This window comes from Archocentrus centrarchus, chromosome 15 (assembly GCF_007364275.1).
Source record: "Archocentrus centrarchus isolate MPI-CPG fArcCen1 chromosome 15, fArcCen1, whole genome shotgun sequence".
NCBI lineage: Eukaryota > Metazoa > Chordata > Actinopteri > Cichliformes > Cichlidae > Archocentrus > Archocentrus centrarchus.
Genome location: NC_044360.1, coordinates 1,963,838 through 1,980,963, shown reverse-complemented (window position 1 = coordinate 1,980,963; position 17,126 = coordinate 1,963,838). Strand labels below are relative to the sequence as shown.

General features: G+C 43.4%; 1 protein-coding gene across 1 annotated transcript in view; it reads left to right on the top strand.

Annotated features, from left to right (window-relative positions):
* The window catches only part of slc30a6 (solute carrier family 30 member 6), a 63,627-nt gene that overhangs the window by 20,307 nt on the left and 26,194 nt on the right, over positions 1–17,126 (top strand). Inside the window, exons 5-7 of the mRNA XM_030748064.1 lie at positions 8,372–8,414; positions 9,003–9,068; positions 15,323–15,403. Coding sequence (XP_030603924.1) covers positions 8,372–8,414; positions 9,003–9,068; positions 15,323–15,403 — 190 coding nt within the window. The remainder of the gene's footprint in view (positions 1–8,371; positions 8,415–9,002; positions 9,069–15,322; positions 15,404–17,126) is intronic.

The window sequence follows — 17,126 nt, the reverse complement described above, 5'->3', positions numbered from 1 at the left end:
TCAAAAATGCTGGAAAAAATGATTACAAAAGCACCAAATTCAACCTATTTTTATTTACTTCAGTGGCCTGTAACTCAGAAAATATTCATAGTGTGAGGGTCAAATTTTATTCTTGGTGGGGGGGCAACAGAAACAGCCTCAACACCATCCTGCTGCTGAGCTCCATCATGTTATATTGATTTTCTTGGTCAGCCGTGGCAGGGGAGGGGCCGGGGGGGGTCAGAGCGCAGGGGCATGAAGGCTGTGTGGTTTAACGTATCAGAGCAGCTGCCTCTGAGATCCCACGTGGAGACCCGAGAGTCTGCTTCAGAGGAGCGTCGGTCTGGTCTGATATCGACCGAAGCCGCCTGTCCCATCAGAGGATGATGGGTTTGAACCGAGTGAAGCGCGTCTCAGGGTTTCAGTCAACATTCGACCAATAAAATTATTCAATATGAAAGTTGTGGACGACTCTTCACATTCTTAATTTAATGATTGTTTAAAAAATTTCCTTTCCACCTCATATTCTCACATAAAGCTGATGTAGACTGTGTTTGTGTATTTATTGATTAGGATGTGTGTGTTTATGGGTTTTGCGTGCTGATATTCATAAGCAGTGTTGTGATCACTCGTTTGTGTGGCGTGTGTCATCTCGTGTGTGCGTTGCCTTCTCCAGTTTAATGTTTCCTCTTCAGTGGTCAGCAGCGCTGCTCTTCCTCTCATTCACTCGTCTGTCCGTGTCCCAGCTGTCTCCTCTGCCTCCTCCTCGTCTCCCCCCCCTCGTCCCCGGGGATCCTCCTCCTCGCCGCAGCAGTTGAGGCGCTCGATAGAAGCTTTAGTTTACATCTGCACATAAGAGCTGACCTGACACCCGACCCACGCTCTGTGTGTGTGTGTGTGTGTGTGTGTGTGTGTGGTGTGTGTGTGTTGTTGTGTGGGTGTGTGTGTGTGGTGTGTGTGTGTGTGTGTGTGTGTGTGTGCTTCTACATCTCAGTTTACTGGTTGCCGGAACCAGTGACACTAAGCTGTTATCTGCTGTGGTTAGCACATCCTTATGGTGTGTGTGTGTGTGGTGTTGTGTGTGTGTGTGTGTGTGTTTCTCGTGAGTTTGTTTGAGGCCAGCAAAAAATGACGATATAATCTGAGTTTTTCTTTCTTTTTAAGATTATCTGGACCTTTTTATGGCCTAACACAAAGCCCTGAGGTGGGAGTTGTACGTTATTACCTGGAGCTGCAGCCTCGTGTGGCATAAAAAAAAGACTGACAGCTTTTCATTTGATCTATTTTGCTTTGGGCGCCTCAGCCTCAGGATTTCACATTGTCCAAGAAATCGAGACACTGCCCTGGGTGTGACTTTACACAGCAGGATGGAGGCCTGTTTACTGCTGTAGGTTTTGGGGTCTTCAGTGTGGTAATCATTTTGGTGAAGCCAGTTGGTTTAAATAGCTTCAATTCAAAGCAGCAGTCTTCTCAGGCTGCTTTTGTTTAACCTCCTGAGAGCTCCTGTTGCGACTGCATTTTTCAGTTCTCCTAGATATTTGTGATTAGATGGACCTGAAATGTGTATATACTAAGCTTCCGCTTTGAACAGGAAGTTGTATTTTGTTACATGGTTGTTACATACTTTGGTGAGAAAAAAGATGTCCTCAGATGTGGACACTGGGATTATTTATAGCATAACACAACAAAAACATGACTTAACAAAGTATAAAATACCCTTGAGCACAATGAAGTATAAGGTGCAGCAAAGCCAAAATGTATGTCCCCCATATGTGGACGCAGGGTCTCAGGAGGTTAAGTAGACCAAGAGGCAACCGCGGCGCTAACGCTTCCAAAAACTGCAGTTCTCTAATGCCCACTGGAGGCTCCAGGAGTCAGTTAGTCCCCATAGACTCCCATGTTAAATGTCCAACTTTACAGCAGAAATAAATATGTTTACAGCCTGATGTAGAATAATATGGCGGGCTGTGCACTTCATTGTACTGACGGACCATCCAAGAACGCTGAGCTCCAGTTTCATTGGTATTTATTAGTCTTTTATTAGCACTGATTAGGTGAAAGCAGAACAGGACTTCCAGCTGCAGTCTTAGACTGTCATCGGGATGCGACCCTTACGGGAGAGGCAGCTGATTTGGATGCCCTCCTGTGACAGATCGGAATCAGGATCTGCGGGAAACACGGCTGCAGTTGTAGAAACTTTCTTAGAAAAAGGGCCACATGGATCCTGAGCTCTGCTTTAAATGTACACCTGTTGAGAGCCGCATGAGTTACGTATCCACATAATGAAGGTGCTGCATCTCTAAGTGCTTATACTTTTAATTCTGACTGATGTGTGGTGTGTGTGTTTGTGTGTTGTGTGTGTGTGGTGTGTGTGTGTGTGTTGTGTGTTTGGGCTGCTCCTCTGCAGACAGCATTAAATATTCATTCTCCTGCTCGTATTTCTCCTCTCTCATCTGTCCATCCACCCCTGGCTGCTTACTTCTTCTCTTAACATCTTTGCTTTCCTTACTTCTTTCTTTGCTGTTTGAGTACAAAGAAAAGTGAGAAAGATGTAGAGTGGAAGAATTACCCCCCCCCAACCCCCCCCCCCCCCCCCCCCCCCCCCCCCCCCCCCCCCCCCCCCCCACCCCCCCCCCCCCCCCCCCCCCCCAAAAAAAAAAAAAAAAGAAGAGAGAAGTGGTTGTGACAGATTTGCTCCCCTCACATCCATCGATCATTTCTGAAAACAAACACAGGGATCTTAATCCTCTCGTTCTCTTCTGAGTATTGAGTTCAGGTCCTCTGGGGCCTTTATGTCTGTACATGTGCTAATATATGTGTGTGTGTGTGTGTGTGTGTGTGTGATGTTCTCCATCTGTTCCTTTTAGTGAGTGTGTGTTACAGATGAATAATGTCCCGTCTGCTCTGTTTGCAGCTCTGGTATCACATCCACACGTCCTCTGGGTGTCAGTGTTTGTAAGCAGGAGACTAGGAGAGGAACTGAACCGGCTTTCCTCTCTATAAGTGTGTGTGTGTGTGTGTTTGTGTGTGTGTTTGTGCTGCGGTGTACATGTAAACCTATCTGAGCACAGCAAGGGGAAATTTCAGCCCAGGTATTGATTTGCTGCGGCCTGTTTCAGGGTCACTGTGATGTCAGCGTTTGTATTATTATTGCTTTTATTGTCTGCAGCTTTTAATTCAACACAATGACATCAACCCTCATTGATCCCTGTGGAGAGATGAGCTGCTGCATATCAAAATAAAATCAGGGTGCAGCAAAAGAAAGGTGAACGGTACCGTCCTCAGTTTTGAAAACTATGTATATTTCACTCCACTGTGTTGTTATTGTGGGTCGTTCCATATAAAATCCATCAGCTGATTTTCTTTGAGACTTTTCGTTGAGTATATGTAATGAGGCTAAATTTATTTTCATACTGTGAAAGGCCTTCAGAGTTCATAGGAGGGTGGGTTCAAATTTGGTGTTTTTTTGTCATCATTTTTGAGCCTCATGACTTCATAAGTACAGGAGATATCCACACGAAACCTTCAGGCCTGAGAACTCTGTTAAAAACTGTTTACACCCACTCCAAGAGTCACAGTCTGAAGGCAAATTCTGGGTCCTGTGGCCACCTTTGAGCGTCAGCATCATGGGATATGTCATAGTTTCGTTAGCAAACTGAGGCAGTTTAATGCCTCTGACGTAGAGGATCAGACACAAGCGTCGGTAAGCTCGAGGTTTGATCTGTTTCTGATAATCCACCGGATAAAACTTCAAAAAAGTGCATTCTGGGTAAACTTTCAGGCTCATATCACCATCTGGGATAGGTGGCAGCTCAAAGTTATGGCATATGAAATGTGTCCTTTTTATCTAAGAGAACCATAGCCTCAGACTCAGAAGTGACAGTCCTCATTTCTGCTGCTCCACACTTAGTTTCAAACTGCCACGATCTGAACTGGAGGCTTCCTGAATCTAACACAATCAACCATCGAACCCGACACACTGCGCTCCGTGGCACCGCCTGTCCAGAGACGTTATGAAGAAAATCAGTGCAAGGTGGCAGCAGGAACTCCTCCGTGGAGCATCACCTTGTTGTGGTGGAGGGCTTTGTGAGCCGAGGGCTTTGTGAGCCCAAGTGATCCCAGGAGCCATTTTGTGGGACAGATTGGTCCTGGGTGAGGGGCCAGAGTAGGATAGGGTTACCGTCCTGCTGGAGGGGCCGTAGGGTTCCAGTGGGACCTGCATCTTTAACTTAGATTTTAATAAAATGTATTAAATGTGGGTTATTGATCCAGAGTACTGAGGAGGTTCCTACACATCCAAATATAAATAATTTATCAATGGTTTATTAGAGCCGCACCTGTTAGCCACAAATCTAAAGGATGTGAGTAGTTCTTACAGCTCTGAGGTCAGAAGGCCTTAAAGTGGGGACTGAAATCTTTTTCCATGAACTATTTATTACAACTTTGTGATCATGAAAGTTTAAAATGCTATTAGTACAAACTCACTGCCTTATTTGGTTGCAGACTGGTCGTACCTGTACGTGTAATCACTCCACGAGGATAAAATCAATCCATGTTGACAGTTTGAATCCAAAATGTACTCACATGGTTGAATTAATCAAGTTTATTTGGTTATAAAATGCTTTCTTCAGTCCATTCTCTCCTTTTTTAGTCTATTTTCACCACATTTAGGGATTGTCTCTCACTCTTTCTCACTCTTTCACTTTCCCTCTTTGCACCCGTCTGTCTACACGTCCATCATGCTGTCTATCCGCCTTCTCACCTCCCTCTCTCTGCCCGTCTTCCTGCCTCGATCCATCCAGTCTTCCTCTGCCTCCCTCTCCCAGCCTGTCGATCTGTCACTCAGCCCTCCCGCCCGTCTCCCTGTCTGTCCGTCTGCCTCTCTCTGGGTTTTTGCCGCGGGGCCTCTCTGTCAGGATTACAGGGCGTCAGGTTGGCCAACATGGATGGCGTTGGTGGGGAAACAAATGTTCCTCTCAGCACAAAGCCGCTCTAATCCGCTCTCCTCATCCCCCACAGCACAGCCTGATTACAGGAAGCTGGTTGGCAGGCATTAGGACAGACTGACTGAAAGATTGACAGACAAACTGGCAGGTTGGCAGGGTTTAAACCAGGCCAGTCTTTGTATCTGGCTGGTTAACCGACTGATTACTTTGTGGCTGACTGCCTAATTGGTCTACTAACTGGCTAACTGCCGCTTCAGCTTACCTGGCTGGAAGCAAGCCAGGTAATTAGTCTGGGTGATTAACTCGGTGAAAGCCTGGCTGACTGTCTGCCCGCATGATTTACTGACTTGTTAACTCAGTGACTGATTTAGTGGCTAGCAGATAAGCTTGTAGTAAATAGGGTTTAATCCCGGGATCCGGGATTCCCGGGAAATGCGATCAGAACCATTTCCCGTTTCCCGGGAAACGTTAGACGGGAAACCGGGAAAAAAGTCGCGCGCGTCGATTTGACTTTCAGAAAGAAAAGAAAGCTTCAGAATGTTAAATTTAAGGAAATATTGAGAGAAGGGTTTGTTTAATGCGAAAAGCATTACTCTTCATTTCAGGCACATTCAGCCTCCGTTTAAGGCTTCAGCCTTCATCTCAAGCGTTTTAATAGAGGTATTACACAGTTGTACTTTTTTCCTCTTTAATTTGTTGAAATCGTAGGCAATGTGTTTACCCTAAGGTATTTGTATTATATAATTTTATATTATTATATATTGTTATATTGCATTATATAGCCTATAAAATATGCCTGCCCTGAACAATAAAGAAATATCTGTTTAACTTCGAGTGTTTCTTTTCCTCGTTTGCAGCCGCTTACTAACAATCATGAATTAGGATACGGGCCTAATGTGTGAAGAAATTATCATGAAATAGATTGCTTTAACATATTCGCTTTTAAAATGGAGTTGAGTAAAATGTATATTTTTAGGCTATAAGGATTGGCCAGTTTTTGAGATTAACACAGCGAACCTACTTTAACCCTCAGACACGGTGTTATAAATTTGCTGTTGCCAGAATGGCAATGACCAAGTCGTAGTGCATTACTCAAGGCCCTGTGTTATGTCATATTGTAGTGAAGTACGGTAGTTAACTTTTCAATGACTATTACAGCGTTCCACTGGTGGAGATATAGTGCAACAGATGTCGCCACGACAGCGTGGCTGAGCCTTTATCAATGCTGTGGAGATGAACCGTATTGTTTTGCACCAGCAGTTGTAAAATATCTTGGTATAATTCCATGTACAATGGAGGAATATTCGAATTATATTTGTTAAGGGAGTGTTGAGGAACGATACAACACCGCATAGCTCGAGCACTCGAATGTCGAGATGTAGGTTTTATTGCGTTAATCAAGCCGACGTTGCCCCCTACTGGGCATAACAGGACATAGCTGGAAAGCTACCTCTACAATATCACAATAGGTTAAGGCCGACACAGGCTACAGAAGGCCTAATTAAAATAAAAAAATAAATAAACTTTTTCCCGGGATTCCCGGGAAATGGCTCGTCATTTCCCGGGATTTGATTCATGTCATTTTCGGGAAAAATATTAAACCCTAGTAGTAAACAATCTGTATAACCCAGCCCACTTTATTTGGCACAGTCATAACTCAGCTGTTCATGTGTTCCCATGATTGTACAGACAACTACTGGATTACATGGAAGTTAATTTATGAACAGTAAACCTCACAATATACAATTCAGGGATGAAATGCTAACAAAATGCCCTAAACTGGGTAAAAATATTAGATTTCACTAAGCCTGGGGATTATTTTAGCATCCTAAAATAATCTGCAGTGGCTTGGAAGGTCCAAATACAGAACCCCAAATTGTCCCAAATGCATTCATCAGTCTATATGTGTGTTTGTGATAGACAGATTGCTGTATTAATGTGTGGGTGTAAATGTGGCTTGTAGTGTGAGGTGCCTTGAGTTGTAAATAAGACCAGAAAAGCACTATTTAAATGTAGTTACTAATTCAAAAATGCTGGTAAAGTCTGCACCTGTTCAGTTTGCTGTACGGAGTGTCCCCTCTATGTCTTCAAAGCTTTCTTTGCTAACGTGCTAAAGGAGTTAATAAAAACTTCTTCACACTACACTCTTAACTCCTCAATATTACACGTTGGCCAAAGTGGTTAGTAAGAGAAAACGTAATTGTTAAGATGGTAAATCAAAGAAGCCGTTTACTTGCTAATGCTAGGTCTGTTTCCACGTAACATGCAGATGGTAACTGATCTCAGGGCAGTGAAAGCAGAACCAGCAGCGGCAGTTTGTCTAGCATCTCCCTTGACGCGCTCAGGCCATTGCTAACGGGAACAGAAACACAAATCAAAGTCGAGCAGAGTTACGCCTGCTTCCAGAGACATTTAAAGGATAGATGCAAACAGGCAATGAGAGAAGCTAATAGGATAGAATGCTGTTTGAGAAGTAAGGAGAGATATCATCAGTTCTTCCTCCCACTTTCTTTTAGTATCAGCCAGAGGTTCCATGTTATCAGAATAGATTGCACTATAAATTTTGCCAATGGGTCCTTTAGAGTGAGGGCCTAAAACAAGAATAGTTTCAGGAGCTCAGTAGTAGTAAGGAAAAGTGACTGAACTAGGAAGAGAGAAAACTGCGAAGCTGAATATATCTGAAGAAATGAGAGGCAGCAATTTGGAATTTCATTTTTACTTTGGTTTTAATTGAAGTTTATTTCTAGATTTCACTGGGTAAGCACTGCTTGCCTTGCTTGTCCTGACAGGATGCCGCTGCTATATAGTGAATTTATCATTTTATAGTGCTTCCTCCTAAAGAGGGGGTTTTCTGCACGCTTGTGCTCAGGTTCAGCAGCTGATACAAACTTTGTTCTGTTCTCTTCGCCGTATTGGTTGTGTGTCCCTCCTCATTCAAGCATTTGGGCATTTTTCAGTTTGTTGCCAGCAGACTGATTCTAGCACCTTTAGAACGACAGTGGAAAATATTGATCATTGGTTTCTCAGCCTCTGCTGTAGCTGTAACCACCGAATAATGACGACAGGTCAGCAGGTCAAACTTCAAAAACTATCACTGTGCTGTTTTTCAAACTCAGTCATGGAGAGTTTAGAAAAGTGTTGGAGACGTGTTGATTCTGCTGTTTAATTGTACTCCCTTATACTATATTAGTAAGTCATATTTATGATATGTTCACTTAAAGGGGATAATTTAAATGTTTTTTTTTTTTTGAAAGGGAAAAAATCTTATTGGCTAATTGTAACAATGGTGTCATTATTCTAATTACCATTTTTTTGTGCAGACAAGCTTCAGCAAACAGTCAAATAATAAAAAAAATACATCCAGAATATGAACCTGTGATGCTGGTAAAATATTGAATTCAGTGGTTTAAAAACACTAACTCAGTGTCTTTGGTTCTTCATTTCAGCTTTAACTGCCTACACTTACCTCACCATCTTCGACCTGTTCAGGTGAGTGCGTCCTGCTCTGTTACTTCATATCACTGTTTGTATCAAATATTTTTAAAAAGTCCTCAAGTTTCCCTCTGTTTCTATTAATGCATTAGAGTTGAAATAGTTAATTTAAAAGTGGCAGTATAGTATTAGATAATTATAGTATTAGATAATTGATAAACACAAATACTAGTCGGTGCCTGTCCATCAACCACCGCTCATGAGGGAAAATGTGTGTTCCCAGATTAAATTAAGACCGGCGACTGGTTGCTGGAGGTTGCCGGCACTTGCTATGAAATTAATTGCTAAATACACAACCGGAGGTGTGCCTATACTTTGTTTTCATGATGACGTTCTCCTCCTCATGAAAAATAATTTCTGAGATTATGAATGAACGATAAACGAAGAGGAGGTGAACTTCGTCCGACCTCTGTGTCGTGTTTGTTTCTTTTGTCTGCCACTTGTCTCTCACTGACTCTGCCTATCTGCCCATCTCTCATCTGTCCTCCTCCATCCCTCCATCAATCACTGATTTTTCTCTTTCCCTGCCATCACCCTTCCTTCCTCTCATCCTCCTCCTCCTCTTCTCCTTCCTCTGACCTGCAGTTTAATCACCTGTCTCATCAGCTCCTGGGTGACCATGAAGAAACCCAGTCAGGTCTACTCATTTGGGTGAGTCCACCATAATAATTCAGAGCATATTTTACAGCACTCTCACAGTCCTAGTAAAAAACATACTTCAAAAACAATTTATCCTGTTAAAAATATGCAGGATCTTTAAATAAAATATTCACATCTGCATTAAAAAGGTTCATATATGAGTAAATACTGCTTGGTTTAGAGCAAGCAACCTCCAGGCTGAAAAGTGAAGTCCAAAAACCTGCAGTTCTTCTGCTGTCCAGCAGAGGCGCCACAGTGAGTCAGTCCTCATAGACTCCCATGTTAAACTTTCCAGCAGAAATCAACATGTTTACAGCTGATGCAGAAACTGTTTTGGTCTCTGTAGATAATTTCCCCCCTTCGTAACAGCTGTACGGGGGAGGATGTTTCTATAACTCACCTGTTTAAAGTTTGAATTATTAGGGGCGTGACCTCTCTGACTGACAGGTGGATGGCGACACAGGTGGCTGTAGTTGTTAGCTGTCTGCTAGGCTTCACCTGAGCTAACTGGAGTCCCTGAACTGACCAATAATATGGCTGCTGTGGCTTCATTGGACTAACAGACCGTCCAAGAAGGTGGAACTGCTGCTGAAATTGTAGCATTTTTTTGGGGATGTTGCTGAGTGCTTATTAGCAGTTATCTGTACCTGTGTAAAATGCTAAAGTTGAGGCCGAAAAATGGGACATCGCAAAGCAATGAGTGATGGCACGGTGGCTATGTCTATCTTTTATATACAGTCTATAGTTTGCTGTACTTTTTTCTTAAGTCTTAAGTTTGACCAAGTATTATTTTATAGTTATGTTCTAGGATTTCCATGCAGCTCTGTGGGATCTTATTTGGTAAATGTCAGCCTTTGATACAGACAGAAGTTTGAAATCCTTTCTGGAATAAAAAGTAAAATTAGTAGAAACCTTCTGTAGTTGTATTTCAGCTCAGGTTTTGCTGTAGATTCATTTTCCAGGTCCAAACCTGTGTTTTATTTTAGCTACCTGCTGGTTTATATTTCCCACAGTCTCTACTGACAAGAATATAATCAGTATCAACTCTCTCCTTTGGTTAATGCTCCATCTGTATTTGTTTATGTTCTCTCATTTGGCAGTGTCACACTGCACATAAATGCAAACACACACACACACACACACACACAAATGTAACATCTATGGTGAAGCTTCTGTTACTGTCGACGCAATTTGGCTAAATTAATCATCAACACACACACACACAGCAGTCTGACTGTATGTATGTGTGTGTGTGTGTGGGGGGGGGTGTATGCGTTTGTGCGTGGGTGTGTGTCAGTGAGCTGGCTAAACAGGGCTTTTGCAGCTGACAGGTGACCTCTGACCTTGAGGTGTAAGAGAGTGGTGATTGTGTGGAAATCTGCTTTTCAGCTTCAGTTGACACCCATAATACTGTGTGTGGTGTGTGTGTTGTGTGTGTGTGTGTGTGTGTGTGTGTGTGTGTTCATGTTTATCTGTGGTTGTATATGTGTGTGTTTGTTTATCTGAGCCTTTTGTTGGTGCGTGTGTGTGTGTGTCCCTTCGTGGACTTTCAGTAAGTGAATGGCTTACAGCCCACTTTAACCAACTTGTCTTTTCAGAAATTAGCTGATCCATGTCTGAGGACCTCAGGCTGCAGGTTCATTGGACCACAGGTGGTTTGTCAAGGAAACTATAGCACTTTATTTAAAGTGCATCTATTCTCCTCATTTCCAGCTCCATATTTTATTATTGGATTCTACTAGAGCTGCTTTGCATGATTCACAGCTCAAAATAATCTTTATTTAACTTATGCTGGGCCCTGTTGTAGTCTCTAAGATCAGCCTCAAACTGTTTTAGCGACTCCTCCTTTAAACCAAGATTTCTCTGATTGGGTGCCCGTTACGAACCGAAGGTTTGAACAGCGGGTGGGCGGAGCGTCTGTGCCTGAAATGATCAATGACCTGTAAGTATGCTCGAAGTATGTTTAGAATATTTTTAGAAAATAAACAATGAAATAATGCTGGATAAACAGTTTGAAATACTCAATAAGCTGCAGTCAGTGAGTAAAATAAAACCGTACTGTATAAAAAACACAAACCAGTAAATCTACAATATCATAAAGGAAATCAAACAAAAAATAATATCCTAAACATTAACCTGATGATGGCGACCTGACGTTATCATATAAATTTGATTGGTTTTCTGCTCCATGCACGAGTAAGTTTAACTCTGAAGAAAGCACGCAAACATGTCAAAATTAGCAGCATAATAGTTTTATTAAGCTGTCCTTTAATTATCTCAAACAATAAATACAGACTACTAAAAACAAAAGCTTAAGCCAAATAGAATAACAATAAAATGTCTTCAGTAAAAATATAGATGCAATAAAGGTAAAAGTAACTAAAAGTTGAATATATTACATTAAAGTGTGACTGGAACGAGTTGAATACAATAGAATAAAGTGGATGTATGGAGTAAAATAGCTGAATGAATGTTCAGACAGGCCAAAATGTTTCGAAACAATCATAAACCCTGAATAGCACAGCTGTCAGTGCCGTGTGATCAGAGCGGCTCTGCGCTGTGACAGGACTGTCAAACCGAATCGGCGGAGGCAGCTTCTAATTCTGTTTTCCCCAAAACATCATCAGCATCAGCACCATCAGCACCCGACAACACGGTGTTGATTAATTAGTGTTAAGGACATTTCCAGGATGAGCAGTGAGTCACTTCTCGAAGTCAGCGACGTGTCGTCTGGTAATAACGCATCCTGACTCAAATGAATAAATCAGTGATTTAATCTTTAATTAGGACGAGAGGCACACATGAGGATGTCTAACTGGCAGACAGCAGCTGGTGCCTGTATAGATTAACCGCCGACCTTTGAACCGGCGGCAGTGGGAACTATGTGGGATTTTATTTAGGAGTCGTCTGTGGGTTTCCCCACTCTGCCGTCCCAGTAGAGAGGGACAACCTGTAACCTGAAGGTGTCCTTCATCGGGTCATTGGTTGGACTAATGGCACTGAATGGAGTCTTTCACACACACTTAAACATAAAGAACGCCATGTCTGAACAATAACCACACACACACACACACACACACGTATGTATTTGTTATTGTTTTATTATAGCTTACAGTCATGTGACTCTGTGCAGTTCTTTGAAAAACTCACTCCACCCTTACTGCTTCCACAGGAGTTAAGAAAGGGCGAAGCAGTCAGGTGCTGCTGATCAAATGCATTGATTAACTGATCATCAGCAGTGTGGTGACCTCTATAAACACAGAGGTTTGGGCAGTTTGCTGCTCTGGAGCATTCAGGTGTGTTACAGTATTGTCAGGAGTGGACGTCACAGCAAATTCACTCTGAGGAAAACCCCAGAGCTCCATCTCAGACTCTACAGGCCTCGGTCAGCATGTTAAAGGTTAAAGTTCATCACAGTCCAATTAGAAACAAACTGAACAGGTCTGGCTGTTTGGAAGTGTTTCCAGGAGAAAGCCTCTTCTCTCTAAAGAGAACATGGCAGCACAGCTCAGGTCTGCAAAGCTGCATCTGAACAAAGACTTCTGGAACAAACAGACCAAAGTGCAGATGTTTGTCCATCATGCACAGCAGCACGTTTGGAGGAAACCAAACTCAGCACGTCAGCACCAACACCTCAGAGCAGCTGTCGGCACGGTGGAGGAGGGCGGAGGATCTGGGCTCCCTGCAGTCTCTGAGTGGACCACGAACTCCTCTGTAGACCAAAGTCTTCTAGAGGCTCACGTGAGGCCGTCCGTCCCACAGCTGAAGCTGGGACCAAACCGGGTCACCAACAGGACGACGATCCGAGCACAGCAGCGAGACCGAAGCTGCTGCAGCGGCCCCCAGAGTCCAGACCTCAGCCTGCTGACTGCTGTGGGGGGGCCTTCAGAGAGCTGTGCAGGAATGAATGCTGCAAACCTCACTGAGCTAAAGCTACGCTGTGAAGGAGAGCGGACCAAACTCCTCCACAGTCATGTGACGGACTGATGACGTCACACAGGAAACATCGCTGCAGCTTATTGCTGCTGAGTCAGGGGGAGGAGTCAGTGTTTACAGGACTGCAGAGTCACATGAAAACACCGGATTCTTTTTAGGGTTTTTCTTGTTTTTGAACTTTAATGCATTTCATGTAATTAGATTTTGTTGGTCAGGCAAAATGAGCAGTTTAAAGTCATGTTTGGAAATGTTGAAACTTTCTATGACACAATAATGATTGATTAAAACAAAAGAATTAAAATAGAATTATTTGTAGGAGTGATGAAATAACACAACATCCAAAAATGTTCAGTTTTTCCCTGACTGAAGGGCGCTGGACAAATCTAATCACTTCATCCACATCTGTGGTTTCTGTCTCTATGGCAACAGTATCCTGACAACACATCACCGCTCTCGCCACCGTTGTGTGATGGACTCGCGTCGCCCCGTTTCTGTCTCTGTCTGGCTTATCAGCTCGGAAATAGACAGCCCCGTTTTCCTTGGTGACGAGTCCCGCCCACATGATCGGCTGCCAGAGCGAGCGGGGTGACGACGCCGGCGTCTGTCTGAAAAGTTCAGAGATTTTTAGAAACGGTCCGAGCGATTGGACTCAGACATAAAGGCTTAGGAGGACCCCAGCTTAAGCAGCCGAGTCTCAAACTGCACAGCCAAGTTCGGCCTTTTCTCCTTCAGAGTTGTGACTGAGTCTGTTCGTAGTGCAGTGTCTTTGTATCTATTCACGTCACCGCCTTTACTCTCTGTGTACACCTGGTTCCAGGAAGTCTTAGGGCCAGATTTACTGTGTGCACAGCACCAAAACCTCTTCTGTTGGGAAAAGCCCACTGTTGGGATTTACTAAAGACACACAGGGTCAGGAGAAGCTACTGCCTTCAGCCCAAGTGCATCAGTTTTTAGGAGGGGGCTAAAGAGGCACCTGGAAATCAAAGAGTTCCTCTACGAATTTTAGGTGTCGAGCTCAAAAAATGTGTCTTCATCTGACAAGAAGGTCAAAATGGTTATTGGTCACATTTTCCTGCAGTGCTTTGTTTAAGGGCGGTTTCACACCTGTGCTTCGTTTACTCTGGTCTGAATCAGCTGATTGGAAACTTGCAGCTTTTTCCTGTGATTTGGTTTCTTTTCACACAAGCTGCGATCGCTGTCTCCTCACACACAATGCAAGTATTGTTTATTGTGTTGTAATAGTAAATCTAAGCCATTTATAGGGAAATCTTCTGAGCTTATTTATTAAAAGTTACTAAAGTATTGTTATATAAAGTGCATGTAACTTAAATCCATCCCCTGTACAGTTGTTATAGAGACCAGCAGATTTTTGCAGCAGGCTGTAAACATGTTTATTTTGCTGGTTGGGGACCGACTCACTGCTGGAGCCTCTAGTGGACATCAGAGGAACTGCAGGTTTTGGCTCTTGAGTTGTGGCTTCATCTTTCAGCCCAGAGGCTGATGCTCGCTTTGGTTTGATTTGACACGAATCTGCAGCTATGGAACATCTTGGTTCAGGTTACTGCAGTGAGATGTCATTTATATTTGAGTAAATTTAGATAAGACTGTTCAGACCTCAGAGGCGTCAGCGGTTTGCTCTCATTGCGACCTCGCGGTCATTATTGTATCTTTGGGGCAGAGTAAAGTGGTGGTTAGAATTTGAAGTGGGTCATTTCTCTCCCTGTGGAGGGGTTATATCAGGCTGTGTTTCTGTGTATGAACATTAAAGTCTGAACCCAAAGCAGGGACACGTCCCGAGGCTTGGAGCCGACCTCGGGCTTCGTGCTCGGGTTTGTGCCGCCCTGGAAGAACAGACATTTGGCTATTTTCATTGCATAAGCTTCTTTCTTTATTCTTAATTTACTGCCTTTACAGTTTTAACTGACAGAGAACAGCCATCATCGGTCAGCTGTGATCTTGTGTGGGAGGGAAAGTTTTACAGAGTGCTGCAGGATCTGAACCGAATCTCCAAACCTGTAGATAGTGAACATCCGTTACCCCCCTCAGCCCACTGAAGCTGCTGCAGTAAACACCAATTTAGCACTCAAAAACCCAAAATTACTTAGGTCGTAAAGGGCTTTGTTGCACAAAATGAACAAGCCAGGAGTCGCCCCCTGCTGGACATAATGCACTTCTGCATTGCTTCACCTGACGAGCCAAAAGCGTCTCCCAGCACAGACCCTATGGAAGAAAGCTTTCAGATCTCTCCCAGAGGACTTCTCTAAATCGGCGCGTTGGTGTGTCCCATGTGGATCTCTCACAGTTTTTTTTTCCTTCACATTTGTCTCCAGGTTTGAAAGACTGGAGGTTTTGGCAGTTTTTGCCTCCACCGTCCTCGTCCAGCTGGGAGCTTTGTTCATCCTGAAGGAAAGGTGTGTATGTCTCTTAAACACACACGCACACACACTGAAAAACAAAGCACACACACTTTAAATCCACTTGTAGCAACATGCAAAAGTTTGTGAACTTTGATCAAAATTTCTGTCGCAGTAAAGCGCAGACGAGGAAAAGACGAGCTTTTTTTCCCAAAAGCCTAAAACGTTAAAGACGAGTTTCAGTCCACGTCTCATTCTGGGCTCACTTGTTAAAATTGGACTCGCCGCTCAATCATAATTATTGTCATTGCCTAAAAAACAACAACAAAAAAAACAGCTGCTTTTTTTTTTTTAACTCTTTTGCAATGCATATTTCTCAACTTCACATTGATGTTAAACAATTTGGAAAATTGAACTAGGTGAACTTTGCTGCATGCAGTTCACAGCTGTAGTTTATCATAAACTACATGAGTCAATGAGGACTTTGATGCAGGGTGATTGTCTTGGGGTCCAAAACCTCTGTTAATGATCTGTTTGCTCTGTTGTGAGTGTTAATACATATATTGATAGGTGTAAATTTGGAAAGCAGTGACGCTCTTAAACCTTTAAATGCTCGAGTTGAAGGCAGCTGCACTTCTTTTAGGTCCATGAAGAGGTTTCAGCTTTCATCAGAAAGGTGTCTGGAGGTGTCCGGAGCTGTAGAAACCTTTCTGATGAGGGCTGAAACCTCTTCATGGACCTGAAAGAAGTGCAGCTGCCTTCAGGTCCTCCCTGGCAGCTCCATCTTCATCATCCTCTGTCCAGTATCTCCACCCTCCCTCCTCTGCACCATCTCGGCCTCTGGCTCTGAGCTGTTCCTCATCTCTAATCCTGTCCATCCCGGTCATTCCCAGTGAAGATCTGAACATCTTCGGCTCGGCCACTGTCTGCAAGCCATACATCACAGCAGGGCTCACAAACTGATGAAAAGTTGTGTTCAGGGGCGCAAATCAGAAGATAGAAGTTGTGTATTTTACAAACTGAGATGAAACTGGAGAAAAATGGGTGTTTCAAAATAGGTTTTCTGTTAAAATGTTTAAAATTTACTAAAATCTAAAACATAAACACTTTTTGGCCAAGTTACCTGCCGTAGTGTGTGTGAGGGAGTGTGTGTCTGTTAAAATCAGCTCACAACTTTGTGTGCACTCATCTGAGAGCGAAGTAAAGCTTTATAAATGGGCAGTTGTGGATTTACTGTGGAAGGAGAGCTGTGTGTGTGTGTGTGTGTGTGTGTGTGTGTGAACTGCTGATGTTTTTAGGACTGTGGGAATGTCACTGCCTGGCTGTGTCTGTCAGTGCAGCACACACACTCACACCTTCAGGTGAACTGTGTGAGGTTGTCCTGCGGTCAGTTCTCAGGGAAGGGAGGGGGGATTTTTCGTTTTCCAGAAAACACACACACACACACAGAGGTCAAGCAGCTGCCTGTTAACACTTTCGTCTGCAGTGTGTGTGTGTGTGTGTGTGTGTTTGGAAAATATTGGCCTCATTTTAAGCTCTTTCTGAATTTGAGCTCAGCATATTCGAACCTGCAGGTAATAATAGGAGCATCAGTGCTTGACTAACTAAAACTGACCACCTAAACACCACAGAGGAGGGGTTTTATAAAACTGGGCCTTAGTGCTTTTTGTCGGAGGAAAACAAGAGTCGCAGAAATCTGAAGGCAGCTTGGAGCACAGCTCCTTCAGGTTGAGGTGGTTTGGGCATCTTATCAGGAAACCTCCTGGACACCTTTGGAGGT